This window comes from Urocampus carinirostris, chromosome 1 (genome assembly GCF_059441175.1).
Source record: "Urocampus carinirostris isolate Australia breed hairy pipefish chromosome 1, RoL_Ucar_1.0, whole genome shotgun sequence".
In the NCBI taxonomy this organism is placed as follows: Eukaryota; Metazoa; Chordata; class Actinopteri; order Syngnathiformes; family Syngnathidae; genus Urocampus; species Urocampus carinirostris.
In genome coordinates, this window is record NC_142349.1 from 63483971 (window position 1) to 63500745 (window position 16775).

The window sequence follows — 16775 nt, forward strand, 5'->3', positions numbered from 1 at the left end:
TCAGCAAACGAGATCTCGTTGCTTCGAGATGACGTCATTGTTTTGGTGGTTGTCGAGTGAAAGAGAAGTATGCCTCCGTAAAAACAGTTGGTATTAGGTGCAAATCAACAAAAAATTGGTAATTTCTTCAGTGTCGGTAATAAGTCGAAACATAATACAGAAAGTGGTAATAACGGCAATAATTCCGGCACGAAATAACGGCGGAGAAATTCTTCAGAAGACTGCGAAGGCAAGGAAAACACACGTTTTGAAGCGAACGATTCGACGAAAGATAAACAAAAGAATACTCCTAGCAAGAAAAGGACTTTTCTGCCAAAATGGACTCAATTATATTCCTGGCCACACTATGAGGAGGATGATAATGGAGGCTACATGTTCTGTGATGCGTGCACCCAGCGTGACAAAAAACTGGATAGCATAAATCATTTCGCAATACGAACTTTCAGAAAAGCACATTGGATCGGCACAACGACAATGAAAACCACAAATTAGCTATGGAAATTCCGTTGCTGCAATTGGACCTTGAGAAGGCATTACAATTGTGGCAGGACAGCAAACCACGAAGAATATATGAACTGAAAAATCTGAAGAGATTAAAACCGCATGAATATATAGACTAATATTTCAGCAATATTATTTTGTATAATGTACAGTATTTTTGTGAACTGAAAAATCTGAAGTGATAACTGCTTTGTATTACCAATTAAGCGTGATTATTAAAACTGAATGAATATATAGATTTATATATTTATTTATATTTTTGTCGCCGATTAACATTTTCAACCTCGATAACACTGAATTTTAGGGACCCATAGATCTCTTTTGGGACCCATAGATTTTTGAGCATGCGAGTCCCCGGGACCCATCACTTTTCACAGCTAAAATGAACACTGCATCCTCTTAGGCTTTCCGCCTCTCTTGCAGGTTTTTCCGGCAACTGCGTGGGCTGCGGCGAGAAGGGCTTCAAATACTTCACCGAGTTTTCCAACCACATCAACTTGAAGCTATCCACGCAGCCCAAAAAGCAGAAGCACTTAAAGTATTACCTGGTGAAGAACTCTCTGGGTGTTCTGTGCAAAGGCCCACTCATTTGTTGGAAAGGTAGCAAATGCCGGAATCCCACTGAGGACCTTGTCCCGATCTCAAACCTCTTCTTCTTTTTATTCTCTTCAGATTGTAAAACGCGTCCGCTTTCCAGCACTGCGTCCGCATCCAAACCCAGCTCGTCGTCTTCGGTCAGCAGCAAAGAAAATGGAGGAACCAACGGAAACGGATCATCTCCTTTCTCCCTTTCAGGTGAGCCCCAGATAAAAACATTAAAGAATAGTATATAGAACTATCATTAGTATAGTACTACATATGTGTAAGATATGTATATAAAATTGAATACCATTAGAAATAAATATACATGTAAAGGAAAGATGAAAATGTCTTAACCTTTGGGGTGTGGTCAAGTGGAGTAGCAGGTGGATGCAGAGGAGGAAAAGGACAGTGAATATGGAAAAAAATGTCCTCTTGCCCTTAGAAGACTTATTCGCTTTAATAGCCTTCTATTCCTAATACTTTTCCCAACTCAGAAAGGGCAATAATGCATGTACCTTCTTTGTATCTAGACCAGGGGTTTGGGAACCTTTTTGACTCAAAGAGCCATAAAAGCAGAATATATTAATTGTATTTTAAAAAGAGCCACAACATATATTATGAGCCAAATACACTAAATTGCTAAACCCGCGCCCCAGACAAAAGCTTAGTCTTCAGCACATTTATTTTTGATGATTTGATCAAAATTATGAAAAGAGAATAATGACAGAGCCCGTGTCCCAATATCAACAAACATACCACTTTAAACTTGGTCTTTCTTGCAATTACTCAAGATCGGTTAAACTCATTTTGACCCTTTTTTAATACATATTGGTTTTAAAACCAGATGCAAGCAGTTATTTTGTAAAAAGGTTTGATGCAGACCTGCAGAGTCTGGGTCCCGTTGAAAATAATCCAAGGAATAAAAATGTATATTTCCAAAGGTAAGGGTGGGAAAAATATATATCCACTATTGTCTGCTGCGTCCACAAACACGTCTCACCTTTACTCCACTTCCTGTCAGCCCCCGTTGTTTTCGTCCCTCCTTTTTGATTCGCCCGTGGAGAATAAGTCTCTAAAATAAATACATTACAAAAATATACAGTTGCAAATACATATTATGCATGGTTACACATATTTACAAAGAAAGACGGTACACCGAGAGAGTTTTCAAAGCTTTAATAATAATATTATAACTTTCATCCCAAACCGTGCCTGTGAAGGGTAGCAAAACGCTACTAGCAACACGCTAGCAACACAGTAGACGGGTCTGTTAAAAAAACATACCGTATTTGTAGTACTCCTTATAACTGACGTCATCAAAGTCGTCTTCACCAGTATGGGAACGAGACTATGTCATATAGACGTCGTCCCACGCTCCCTTATTCAAAAACATGCTAGCAACACGCTCGCAAAGTAAAGTGTACGTGCAGTAGCTGTTTCCATTTTTATCGGACGGCTCGTTTGATTTTAGCTTGAAAGCTACGTCATGTGCCTTTCTTTTTGCAATTTGCATGATGAGGATATGTCTACGCTAATTTAATTTGTGCACAAGCTAAGAAGTCGCAGTCTTCCTCGGCGCATATATTCCACCGGTCCAAATCTTACCTTTTGTACTCGAGCGCTGCTGGCGGCCGTTAGAAAAATTACATAAATTGGCCGCATCACTGAATAAGCCGCAGGGTTGAACGTTTGGGAAAAAAGTAGCGGCTTATAGTCCGGGATTTGCGGTATTTCTAATGACATGTTTTTCTGGAATATCTCCTCCCTACCACCAGATTCTCCACCCACCAGAATGATGCCGGTATCGTCCGTCTTTTTCAGCAGTCCCGACCTGAGCAGAGAATGCGGCTTCATCAAGCCTCTTGCCTCCACTCCTGGAAACAAGACTCTACCGATAGGTGAGGGACACCGATCGTCCTGGAAAAATACCGGCGAGGGGTTAAGATGCTGATGAATGTTCTTGTTTGCCCGCTTCCTTGCGTCCTAGACGCATCATTTTTGCTGGGGACGCATTGTGTCAAATCAACGTGCCCGGGACGCAACGTTTTTGACACCAAATTGTCATTATTACCTGATTACTTTTTTTTTTTTTTTAACAAAGATTTACCGCACTCCAAACTTTTCGTCAGGCAAATCTGCCATTGTTGTTTTGGTCTCGCGCCGATCTCGGCCAACGAGATCTCGTTGCTTCGAGATGACGTCATTGTTTTGGTGGTTGTCAAGGGAAAGAGAAGTATGCCTCCGTAAAAACAGTTCGTATTAGGTGCAAATCAACAAAAAATTGGTAATTTCTTCAGTGTCGGTAATAAGTCGAAACATAATACAGAAAGTGGTAACAACGGCAATAATTCCGGCACGAAAAAACGGTGGAGAAATTCTTCAGAAGACCGCGAAGGCAAGGAAAACACGTGTTTTGAAGCGAACGATTCGACGAAAGATAAACAAAAGAAAAGGACTTTTCGGCCAAAATGGACTCAATTATATTCCTGGTTACGCTATGAGGAGGATGATAACGGAGGCTACATGTTCAGTGATGCGTGCACCCAGCGTGACAAAAAACTGGATTCCATAAATCATTTCGCAATACAAACTTTCAGAAAAGCACATTGGATCGGCACAACGACAATGAAAATCACAAATTAGCTATGGAAATTCCGTTGCTGCAATTGGACCTTGAGAAGGCATTACAATTGTGGCGGGACAGCAAACCACGAAGAATATATGAACTGAAAAATCTGACGTGATTAAAACCGCATGAATATATAGACTAATATTTCAGCAATATTATTTTGTATAATGTACAGTATTTTTGTGAACTGAAAAATCTGAAGTGATAACTGCTTTGTATTACCAATTGAGTGCGATGATTAAAACTGAATAAATATATAGATTTATATATTTATATATTTGTGGCCGATTTACAATGTCAACCTCGATAACACTCAATTTTGGGGACCCATAGATCTCTGTTGGGACCCATAGATTTTTGAGCAAGTCCCCGGGACCCATCACTTTTCACAGGTAAAATGAACACTGTGAATGCATTGTCCAAGGTTGCTTAGCTACAGGTTGTTGTAGGGGAGGTGGTGGTAGGGGGTTGATGTATAAGGCAGATGGAGCAGGATGACCATAGAGATTAACCCCCGCTTAGAAACACACATTCGCATATGGCGATCAATGGTAAAGAAAGGAATGCCGTAATGAGTTGTTAGCCCGGGCTATCCATTATCACCCTTACAAGGTTGTGTGGTATTGACAAGCAAAATGCAACCCGAGGCGTCAATATTTTGGTGTATTGTGCACACGAGAAAAAACGATGAGCTTGGAAGATATCCTCTCAGGTCATTGGTAATCAATGTTTAGCTATTGGAATCCATGGAGTCCATTTTCAAATGCTTTGATAGTATTGAACCGAGGTATTAACTTGTTTTTCTGCCTCTTTCATTAGCCGATACAGATCTATGACAGTTGTAGGTTGTCTCATAAAAACATTGCAAGACATTTGCAAGGCAGAGGCGGAAAGACAAAGAAGAACAATGATAAGTGGATGATAAAATAAAAACGTCAGCGAGGGAGAAGCCCAACCCGACCGTAATGATTGACATTTTAGCCAGGATCCGAAATTCGAGTCAGCCTCGGGCTTAGGATCTTACCTATGGACGATAAAAATGGCAATGTTCGTATTCCAGAAAGTGGCGTTCAGCACTCTACAACCATCCATCCATTTTCTGAACAGCTTAACTTAACCAGTGTTGCTGGGATGCTGGAGCCCATCCCAGTTATTTTCAGGTAGTGGGCAGGGGAAAACCCTGAACTGGTTGCCAGTGAGTCACTCTGCAGACAGGGGCAGACAACCATTTACACGCTCACTCATACCACGGGACAATTTGGACCGACCCGCCATTCATAATTTTGGGATGTGGGAGGAAACCCACACAGGCACTGGGTGAACATGCAAACTCCGCACTGGGAGGCTGGATTTGAACCTGGGTCATTAGAACTATGGTGCATATGTGCTAAGCGAGGGAGTCGGCTACCCAAAATGGTGAACGAGCCATCCAATCATCCATCCATCATTATCTGCACCGCTTATCCTCAGTAGGGTCACGGGGGTGCTGGAGCCCATCCCAGCTATCTTCGGGCAGTGGGCAGGGGACACCCTGAACTGGTTGCCAGCCAGTTGCAGGGCACACAGGGACAGACAATTCACTCGCGCATTCCCACCTAGGGCAATTTGGACCGGCTAATTAACCTGACATGCATGTTTTTGGAATGTGGGAGGAAACCGGAATTCCCGGAAGAAACCCACACAAGCAGGGTGAGAACATGCAAACTCCACACAGGAAGGTTCGATCGCATGACTTCAGAACTGTGCCGCACACGCACTACCCACTGCGCTGCTGTGCTGCCCCCAGTTTAACTCAAAATCACTAAATCAAAAAAAATGTTCCTTCTCGGTGTTGGGGTTAAGGACGCGCGAGTTCCTCCTTCCACTTCCCTCACGTCAGACGTCATTTCTGTTTCTTGCCAATAGCGTACCAGATTTACTTTCTGCTTTTGGGCCAAATCTTACTCTATTTGCAGCTTGTAATCTGCAGAATTTGATTTTATTTTCGGTGCCATTTGGTTCATTTTCACTTTTGTTTGCTGCAGGTTGCCGAGATACGCACTTGATTTGAAGGACTTGCCCCCAAGTAAGCCCCAAACTGCGTAGTTCAGCCAAAACACAGTTTGTGTTTACTTTGGCGGTGAACGAAAGGTTCGGGTTTATTTCGGGCTTGTTTATCAAATCAAGTTCATCCGTACGGTTTGATCGGGTTCGGGTTTATATACCCGTGACTCTTGTTGGGTCGGGCTGAAATTTTTTAGGCCCAATCTCACCTCTAATATATATTATCATTATATTTTGACCATTTTGGTTGGCCTGATGATTCTCACCTGGTGGGGCTCACCCCCTCTCTGGATCAATGTAAGACATCGTATGTACCCATAAAGCACGCCACGTTGTGTGACAGACATATTGCTTTCCATTTTCCAGTTCCTACAGCGCTGAGGGTAAACGGGCCCACCAACGGCTTGAGTACGGATGGGCGCACCCCCTTACTCAGCCCCTCCCAGGTAACACTAGGCCCTCAGGTGCCGGCATTTCGAGCCGCAGAGCTAGGAGAGGGTCAAGGTGAGACTTTAGGCTGCCCTTGCTCGCTGTGTTATACGTTCAATTCCCGACGAGAGTGTTCTTTGTGTTTCAGTGTCATCCGCCATGAACTCGGGCCCCCCCAAGAAGCGCCATCGGAGCTGGCACCCAACATCTATCGTCCCTGTCCCGCCCACGGCCGTCCCCGTCCCGGCGATCCGACCCGTGGTCTGCTCTCCAGGTGGGTTCCGGGCAGTGTTCCCTCTAAGCTGCGCGCGTGCGCAATTGCGCACAAGAAAATCTAGCCAGCGCACAAAAATGAGGGCTCAAAATTACTAATTAAGAAGCGACTCAAGTCAAAGTTTCAGTGCATGAAGGTAAAAATACACGGGTTCCCCTGACGTTGTGTTCTAAATGCGGTATTTTGAAGTCGAGTCGAAGGAGAACTAAGTTGAGTGAAGTTAGTAGAGTTTGTCGGAGAACCGGCTTCTTCGGCTCGGCTCACTAAAAGGAACCGGCTCTTTCGGGTCCTAAACGCCTCTTCGGGTTGTTTTTGCTTCTTTAGTCCCAACATGACCAAATATTATGTAAAATTATGCACAACATGACTTAAAGGAAGGGGGGAATGGAACAAAAAAGAAAATAAAACCAAAATGAAAAGTAGTGAAAAGCGGACAAAAAAAAGAAACAAAAGGAAGAGAAAAAAAGAAACATTTAGAAAAAAGCCAGAAAAAAAAGAAAGAAATGTAGGAAAAAAGTAAGTAGAAAACAAAAAGAAAAAAGTAACAGCTAGGAAAAAATAAACACAATGATTTTTTTTAAAGGAATTTTAAAAAAAGTAGAAAAAAACAGGAAAAAAGAAGAAAAAGTTTGTGTTGCATTCAAATCATTTCCAATGATATCAAGTGAATCTTGTTGCCAACATTGTACTTCCACTAAAAAATGTGATTAAGTACAGTTCTGTATCTTACAACCGACTAAATAAGCCCCCAAAAATGTTAATATTATGCGACAAAATATATCAGGAAATACAAAGAAATGGATATCTTGTGAAAGAATTGTAAGAATAAACGACGTTTGTAGGCCGTACAACCTTTGCAATAGCACATGAGTCAATTCACTCAAAAGAGAAAAATCATTTTGCATTGCCGGAAACTCAGCAAAATGTAACTTGATGTCAAGTTTTGGACAATTAATTATCTTGCCACACTTGGGACTACGGTTGCTCACTGTTGTTTCAAGCGCTTGCTCACCAACTTTGTGTGAACGCTCAGACCCGTAAGAAAAATTACAGGGAACATTGGTTCCGGGATATTATCTTGTCTCCCTCCCCCTCTCCAAGGTCTCCGTTTCATCTCAGACATGAATTAGACTCTCAGCATTGACCGGCCCGCTGTCTGCCTTTTTCTAGACATGTTTATGTAAGCATTTTTTTTTCATAATCTCTCCAAGTCTGCTTTGAGGACAAAACAACATCAGTGACATTGTGAGTTGCCTTAGCAATGAGTCATCCTCCTATCTCCATGGAGATGAGCTACCGAAGAATTAGGCATTATAAAAACAATAAAAAAAGGCCGATTTCAAATATAAATTACCTGCCAAGATGTCTTATTTCTATTTGATCATGTTTAAGCTGTCGTTGCTGTGTTTACTGTTCAGGTTCTGGTTTAGGGGGGGCTTCTCCTCAGCCCCCGGGCGTCATCCAACCACATCCCGTCAGTGTGGGTGGGACAGTCATCATCCCAGACAACCTGCTCAACTGTGCAGGAGTTCGCCCAGTTATCCTTGTCGGTAAAGAACTACTGTCTTATCCTTCTTTCTCTACATCGATTTTGAAATTTACTATCATGCAGGAAACAAAGCTGGTGTGCTTAAAAAACATGTTTGATGACAAGACCAAGGTAGACCGTCAAAACCAACAAAATGTACAAACAACAAATAGGAAACAAGTAGCAAACCTTGTGACTATACGAGTGGCAGAGACTGTCAGGTACAGGAAATATTGGCATCATAATATAAGAATATGATTCCAGTCAGGTGTGAGAAATTGGATACAGGTGTGCGCAGTTATCCCGCTCCCCCCGGTTGGCGCCATTTGAGAAAGGGGGCATGGCAGATCCTGACAGAAATCTATGGAAAGGTTTCTTAAAAATATAATAAAGTGTATTCACTGAATATATTTGTAAAAATAAACGCTTTAAAGTTGCATTTTTCAATAAGAACAACATACAAGATTTTCAAGGCAGTGGCTCAGGAGGTAGAGCACTCGTCTTGGGATCAAGAGATCGCAGTTCGAATCCCGGCTCGTCCGTGTTACATGTCGAAGTGTCCTTGGGTAAGACACTGAACCCCTAATACCCCCAATAAGCAGGTTAGCGCCTTACATGGCTGCAAGGCCGCTATTGGAAAATGTGGAGCACATTGTAAAGCGCTTTGGGAAGTCATTGACTTGAAAAGCGCTCTATAAAAATGCAGATCATCCTAGATAGATAGATAGATAGATAGATAGATAGATAGATAGATAGATAGATAGATAGATAGATAGATAGATAGATAGATAGATAGATAGATAGATAGATAGGTAGATAGATAGATAGATAGATAGATAGATAGATAGATAGATAGATAGATAGATAGATAGATAGATAGATAGATAGATAGATAGATAGATAGATAGATAGATAGATAGATAGATACTTTATTCATCTCCGTAGGGAAAGTCACACACACACAAAATTTAATTTGCAATATTAAAATAAGGAACAGTATCATGATTGGCAAATAGTGATACTAATGCCAAATTGGTCAATATACATGCACACACACTGGCATTATAAGCATTCTTCTTTGCAAATAATGAATCAACGAAAATAGAACTAACCTGGTATTATACGCAATCTTTATTGAAATGTGATGATTTAAAATAAACCAATCCTATAAGCATATGTGGGAATTATAAATAAAGATTTTGTGTCTTAAAACTATCAAAACTGTTCCTAGTTCAATTAGTTTTACAGAGAGAGAGAAAAGAACAAAAAATCTGCAGTACAAGTAGTAAGTCCAAATCATAATATTAATAATACCATAAAATAACACTTACAAATTGAAGATTTATGACATTTAGATCATTTTGGTATTCTTTTATTATCCTTTGAAATGATAAATAACTATTTTATTTTTGAGCAAACTTAGAAAAGCTCAATTAAAAAAGAAAGGTATTTGTAGAGACAACATCCATTCTGAACACCCTAACAGTTTCTCTACTTGGGCCACCAATGGCCCCCAGACTGTAGTTTGAACAACCTTGATATGTCTCTATGAAATGTGATTTTACATACAAAACTTTACATGAAGCCGTGGCGAATGATTAAGCATGCTTTATAAATATGTGTGACATGTTACCTGTGGTGTTCCGCAGGGTTCAGTACTTGCCCCCCTTCTTTTTAGCATTTACATGCTTCCATTAGGTGAGATTATTCGCAAGTTTAATTACAGTTTTATTTGCTAGGGAGATTACACTTAACTATATCTTCTGATGGAGGATTCTTCCAAACCTTCTCAAGGTTTCCTATTTTGCTTCATGTTGAGGTTTTTGAAGTTTTCCTTGCCCTCATGTAGGTTTTAGTTTTTTTTTTTTCACAAATAACTTTTGTTTTCCTCTAATATCTCACTTATTTGTAAAGGACGTTATGAAGTATTTATATGGTTAATTAATTCATCATATGAGGAGATTTACTGAAGTTTAGATTCCTTTATTCGTGAAACTTTCCAGATAAAACTGAAGACCACTTCAATCACAATTTAAACAGAAGAGATTTCATCAAGATGATATTTCTGTCCATGTAGGCCACGGCACCTTACCCTATTTCTACGGCAACGTGGAGGAAGTGGTAGTGAGCCCCCTGCTGGTGGGATGCTACAAGAACGGCCGTCAGAGCGACAAGACCTTGGAGACCCTCGGAATTAGCGGAAGCCAGCAACTCAGCGTGGAGACCATGATACTGCTCACCTTGCAGTACCTGGCACGTTTAGGTCAGCACAGTCTTATGGAGTAGAGATCATCATCAAAATCTTGGATTATTTTACAGCTAAAATAATCTCAACGGCCTCCGATGGCTCACTTAATGATGTGATTTTATCTATAAACAGGGACAATTCAGTCAGGTTTTGGGAGAATATATAAATAACCCCACCACATAGCCCCTCATCGTAATTTTCTTGGGAATTAGATTCCTAACTGGCGTCAGAAATCAATGAGATTTTCAGTGCCTTTAAACAAATGATCAATTCTTCCAAAAATATTTTAAATTAGCCTAAAATGTATGTACGTACATCACTCAACACTATTATTCAATGCCGATAATTTAGTCTTGGATTTAGCCCATTTTAACCCTACTTGTAGTAATTACAATCTTGTAATAACGTAGTAATACCAGAGTAATAACATACTTAGTTGTTATTTTAGAAATGCATTCACAAAAAATATCCCTCAGCTTCAAAAAGGTGAGCATATAGAAAGGGTGTGTCCAAACTGTGGCCCGTGGTCCCATCCACTATAATCCAGTGACCTCTAATTTATAAGAAAAATGTGTTTTTTTGTTTTAACTGTTCATCTTTTTGAATATCCAAATTAAGTAAAAGTAACTTTTATTTTTGTGGAATTTGACACTCATTTCTGCAAAACTTGGGTCAGTTCTACCCATTTTTCACGCAATTGTTTGGGTTGTTTTAAACAAGATAACCCAGATCTTTTAGTATAAAATGAACCAGTTATTGTGTTTTATTTTTTTAATCATATCTGTCTTTTTTGCAGAATTCTCTTGTACAAAAAACGAAAATATTACGCCAATGTTTTGTGACAACAAAGAATGGTAGACCAAATCAATCCAGTTATTGGGTTGGGTCCATTACTGACCTACAATTGTGTCAGGACCAGAACAGAGACAGGACCCACTCGCGTTACGTTTCTCTCAGTTTTATTGGGAAGAAGGGAAAGGAGCGATAAGGGTGTTGGGAACGGAAAAAAACGGGTCAGTAGCCGGGACAGGAGAGAGAAAATGTGGTTGGGATCGGAAACGGGTCGAAAGCCAGGAGAGGAGAGGAGACGTGGTCAGGATCAAAAACGGGTCCAAGACAGGAGAACAGACGGGAGCAAAAACAGGTGGGAGTCAGGGTCGAAAAAGCTTGCCTGGAGTACACTGAGGTTCGCAGACGGACTGACAACAGGTGACAGAAAGACGTGGGTCCAATCAGCCAATCAGAGAACGAGGCAGTTGGCGCCAAAGCGGGCACAGATGCATTACATGGGTAATCATGACACGATTGGGTCGTTTTGTACCTAACTGTTTTTAGAGTTTGTACTATCCTTAGAAATGACTATTTGGGTTTTTTTTTCAAAATAAAAGGTTAAGTGTGCATGATAAATAAACTACAGTTAAAAATCCAATTAGTCAGAGCGAAGTTCGATTTTACTGTACAAAAGTAAAGTTTGGACACAATGCCTATTTACAACACACCCCATTTCTGAAGAAAACAACTAAAGATCCAATCTACCCAAGTGCTGTCGACTGCTAAGCTAACACTCTTTTAGTGCTGGTTAGCAAAAATAATGTTTAGAAACTTAGCTTTCTTTTTACATTTACCGTAAATTCCAGACTATGGGGCGCACCTGATTATAAGCCGCACCCACCACATTTTAGGAGGAAAACCGATTTTGTACTTACACAAACCGCGGCTATATATAAGCCGCAAGCGCCCACATTAAAAAAAATGTAACACAAACACAAAATTAACCGAAGCCCGACTTTAAGTCCCGCGATTGAAACTGAATGTCCCTCAGAAAAGCACATAGTCCAAAAATCAGCCGGCAAAATGAACGGAAAATGATACCGGTACTTAAGGTTTGATGCAGACCTGCAGAGTCCGGGTCCCGTTGAAAGTAATCCAAGGAAAAAAAGTGTATATTTCCAAAGGTAAGGGTGGGAAGAATATAAATCCACTATTGTCCGCCGCGTCCACAAACACTCACCTTTACCGGTCCCCACTTCCCGTCAGCCCGCGTTTTTTTCGCCCCTTCTTTTTTATTCGCCCGTGCAAAACATATCAGAATAAGTGTCTGAAATAAATACATTACAAAAACATACAGTTGCAAATACATATTATACATGGTTACACATATTTACAAAGAAAGACCGTACACCAAGAGAGTTTTCAAAGCTTTAATAATAATAATATAACGTGCTTCGTTTTGCTTTCGCTTTTAATAGGTGTACAAAGTGTTTTAGCCCTTTTTTTATTTTTACACGTTCATGTTAGCGTAATCTTTCGTACGGAAGATTACAATAACGCGGACGTACGATTAGCCTGGGTTAGCTTTATGTTTACGTTAAACATTCAAGGTAAACATTCAGGGTGTTGGAACGGATTAAAACGATTTACATTATTTTCAATAGAAAAATGATTTCGGTGATCGAACAAATCGGTTTTCGAACAGGGTTCTGGAACGGATTATGGTCGAGAACCGAGGTTCCACTGTATGCACAAGCCAAGAAGTTGCAGTCTTCCTCGGCGCATATATTCCAGCGGTCTAAATCTTACCTTTTGTACTCGAGCGCCGCTGGCATAAATTGGCCGCATCACTGAATAAGCCGCAGGGTTGAACGTTTGGGAAAAAAGTAGCGGCTTATAGTCCGGAATTTACGGTAAATGAATAAAAAGCTTGACTGGCAGTGATCATTAGCGACTCCCTTTTTCAGTGGGTCTGAGAAATTACTCATTTGGGGTTTTACCAAGGCTGTATTCTATGTACCAAAATAGAGCCCCAATTGGTCACAAAAACGCTCCTGAAACCAGTTCCACCAATCTAAATATGTTACACAGGTCCAGAGCAGATCCCTCTTCGCGAGGAACTGGAGCAGATCATTCTGAGGGCCATGCTTTGCTGCCCCGGTGGTCCGGCCATCACTCCATCCCAGCTGCCTTGGCTTGCCCGCTTGGAGGCCAGCGTTTCCGGGGGAGGTGTCCAAGTGGTGGTCACCCACAATTCGCTTGGCGAGGGTATTTGCGACTCCCTTCGCTCCATCACTGAAGGCCCCCACCTTCAACAGTCGCTCCCCACCTACGTGGTCATCATAAACTCCTCCAAGATGAACGGCAACGAGTTCTGTGTGATGGTCTTAGGTGCGTTTTCATGATAGCTGTTTTATATGCTTTGACAAAAAGTGGCCGGGTGTGTATTCATTTGGATCGTAATACTGCAGTGGTCAGGAACCTATGGCTCTCGAGCAATGTTCCCTCTAAGCTGCGCGCTATTGCGCACTGCCCGCACATTCTCAGCGCACAAGAAAATCTAGCCAGCGCAGTTTTTCGAGAGCCGGCTTCTTCGGCTCGGCTCAATAAAAGGAACCGGCTCTTTCGGGTCCTAAACAGCTCTTCAGGTTGTTTTTGCTTCTTTCATCCCTATATGACCAAATATTATGTAAAATGATGCACAAAATGACTTAAAGGAAGGAGGAATAGAACAAAAAAGAAAAAAATACCAAAATGAAAAAGGAGTGAAAAGCTGAGAAAAAAAAAAAAACAAAAGGAAGAGAAAAAAAGAAGGAAAAATTTAGAAAAAAAAGCCAGAAAAAAGAAAAGAAAGAAACAAAGGATGAAAAAATAAATCGAGAACAAAAAGAAAAAAGTAACAGCTAAGAAAAAATAAACACAATGAGATTTTTTTAAAAGAATTAAAAAAAAAAATAGAAAAAAACAGGGAAAAAAAAGAAAAAGTTTGTGTTGCATTCAAATAATTTCCAATTATATCAAGTGAATCTTGTTGCTAACATTGTACTTCCACTAAAAGATTAAATACAGTTCTGTATCTTACAACCGACTAAATAAGCCCCCAAAAATGTTAGTATTATGCAACAAAAGATATCAGGAAATAAAAAGAAATGGATATCTTGTGAAAGAATCATAAGAACAAACGACGTTTGTAGGCCGTACAACCTTTGCAATAATACATGAGTCAATTCATCAAAAGTGAAAAATCATTTTGCATTGCCGGAAACTCAGCAAAATGTAACTTGACGTCAAGTTTTGGACATGTTAGATAATGACTTAGTTGCCACACTTGGGATTGCCGTTGCTCACTGTTGTTTCAAGCGTTGCTCACCGACTTTGCTCAGACCCGTGGAAAATTACAGGGAACATTGCTCTCGAGCCATATATGTCTCTTTTCATGAGTACATAAGGCTCAGAGATCAAATCTAACTCTTGCACATTTCTCTGTGGCGTTCCAAAGTCGAGTGAGTTCATCATATTTTTAGTACATGCAAAGCTGAAGAAACACTAAATGGACTTTTGGTTGAGTCCAGTATATATAGGGCGACTTCTCAACTATAGTTTAAGTCATGGTGTCACACCAACATACCCCGTTTTGGTAGTAGGTTGCTGAGAAACCCTTTAAATGAAAGCTCAGTTAACTACTGTAAATTCCGGACTATAGAGTGCACCTGATTATAAGCCGCACCCACCACATTTTAAGAGGAAAACCGATTTTGTACATACACAAGCTGCACCTGTATATAAGCCGCATGCCCCCACATTTAAACATGTAACACAAACACAAAATGAACCCAAACCCGACTTCAAGTCCCGCGATTGAAACTAAATGTCCTTCATTAAAGTCCACAGTCCAGAAATCACAGCCGGCAAAATGAACGGAAAATGATACCAGTACTTAACGTACCTGCAGAGTCCGGGTCCCGTTGAAAGTAATCCAAGGAAAAAAGTGTATATTTCCAAAGGTAAGGGTGGGAAAAATATATCAGATGAACAGATTTGCTCACGCAACTCCTTTTTCTTTAACCAACTTTTTACCCCCTCTTCTTTCCTTGTCCGTCCCTCACCTTTAGCTGTCCCCACTTAAACTCGGCACCCCGCGTTTGTTCCGCCCCTCATTTTTCGTTCACCCGTGCAAAACATATCAGAATAAGTGTCTAAAATAAATACAAATAAATACTTTACGAACATATACAGTTGCAAATACATATTATACATGGGTTACACATATTTACAAAGAAAGACGGTACACCGAGAGAGTTTTCAAAGCTTTAATAATAATAATAATATAGCTTTGACAGGGCAGTTAATGGTAGCAACACTCGAGCGCCGCTAGCGGGCGTTAGAAAAATTGCATAAATTGGCCGCATCACTGAATAAGCCGCAGGGTTGAAAGTTAGGGAAAAAAGTAGCGGCTTATAGTATTTACGGTGAGTATGTTCATTGTTGAGATACAGACGCTGCCTTACTTACAAACGAGATAGGTTCCGAAATATTGTTCGTAAGTTGAATTTGTTCCTAAGTTGCTTCATTGCTATAATTTGTTTGTTTATGGTTTATATAAGTATGTTTAAGGCTTGTATAAGTAGCCTGTGTTGTTTGTACAAAAAAATAAACATTTCATAAAATAATATTCTCTATAAAGATAAATAAAGTAAGTTCGACTTACTTTTGGAAGATGAGCTTAAAGAGTTAGGCGACTTCCTCCTCCGTGGTAAAAAGCGGACGAAATAAAAGCGATCCAACATTTTTCTCAACCGCATCAATCTTAATCCACTTTAATTTCAAAAGAAACGGCTCGCTTTTTCTTTACACTTTACACCAATCATATTGAATGGATGCATGAGATAGGAAACAATACAAATCTCAAAGTTCTTAGCGCGCTGGAGATACAGTATAGATTATAGAATGTCTACACACGAACTAGAAAGAGGAAGTGGATTTCTCCTTCTCCTTCCGGTAGCAGGGGAAAGAAGCACTACAGTAATGTCTTGTACTCGGAAAAAGGTTCACACAATACAAAATCTAACTTACAGCAATGATATTTTTCGACATCTCGAAAAAAAAGTTCTTGTCTACCGTTGCATTAGTTGAATTATCGTAAGTAGGGGAGCGTCTGTACTCTATGATGAAAACCCAATGATCCAACTGTAAATAAATAAAAATGCCAGAAAACCTCTCAAAGAAATAGGATTGTGTGAGAGGTGGGCAGATCTCAGCACACAGCGCAAGGCACTCCCTTCTCTCTTTTGCTCAGACGATATCTTTATCGTTGGCAGTATTTTGTGACATTTTTACAAAACAACTTTGCTTGCACCTTGTTTTGAAACCTTTATTTAGGACCAAAATGACAGTCAGAATAAGCGTTAACACTCTTAATTAACTGAGGGCCAGAGACAAACTTTTTAAGTGGTATAATTTTATGGATATGGTTTTGACATTATTATAATTTTATAGTTTTGATCAAAACAGAAAATGACACACAGTGAAATAAGATGTATTGAAAAATTAGCTTTGGGTTTTTTCGGCGGTTTTGTTGGTTTTTGTCATAAAATATATGGCTCTCTCTAAGAAATTGAAATGGAAGAGTGGCAAAAAGGAAGCCATTTCTTAATAATATGGAATAGTTTTGCTTTTATGGCTCTTTTGGTCAAAAAGGGTCCCGACCCCTGATATACAGTATTCCCTCGGCGTTTAACTCTTTGCAGGTTTTTCCACGGATAAATACGTA

At 40.2% G+C, this 16775-nt stretch overlaps 1 protein-coding gene across 1 annotated transcript in view; it reads left to right on the forward strand.

Moving 5' to 3' along the window:
• The window catches only part of greb1l (GREB1 like retinoic acid receptor coactivator), a 100892-nt gene that overhangs the window by 23810 nt on the left and 60307 nt on the right, over positions 1-16775 (forward strand). Inside the window, exons 6-13 of the mRNA XM_088348140.1 lie at positions 925-1101; positions 1174-1296; positions 2859-2981; positions 6122-6259; positions 6333-6458; positions 7877-8008; positions 10064-10249; positions 13097-13396. Coding sequence (XP_088204266.1) covers positions 925-1101; positions 1174-1296; positions 2859-2981; positions 6122-6259; positions 6333-6458; positions 7877-8008; positions 10064-10249; positions 13097-13396 — 1305 coding nt within the window. The remainder of the gene's footprint in view (positions 1-924; positions 1102-1173; positions 1297-2858; positions 2982-6121; positions 6260-6332; positions 6459-7876; positions 8009-10063; positions 10250-13096; positions 13397-16775) is intronic.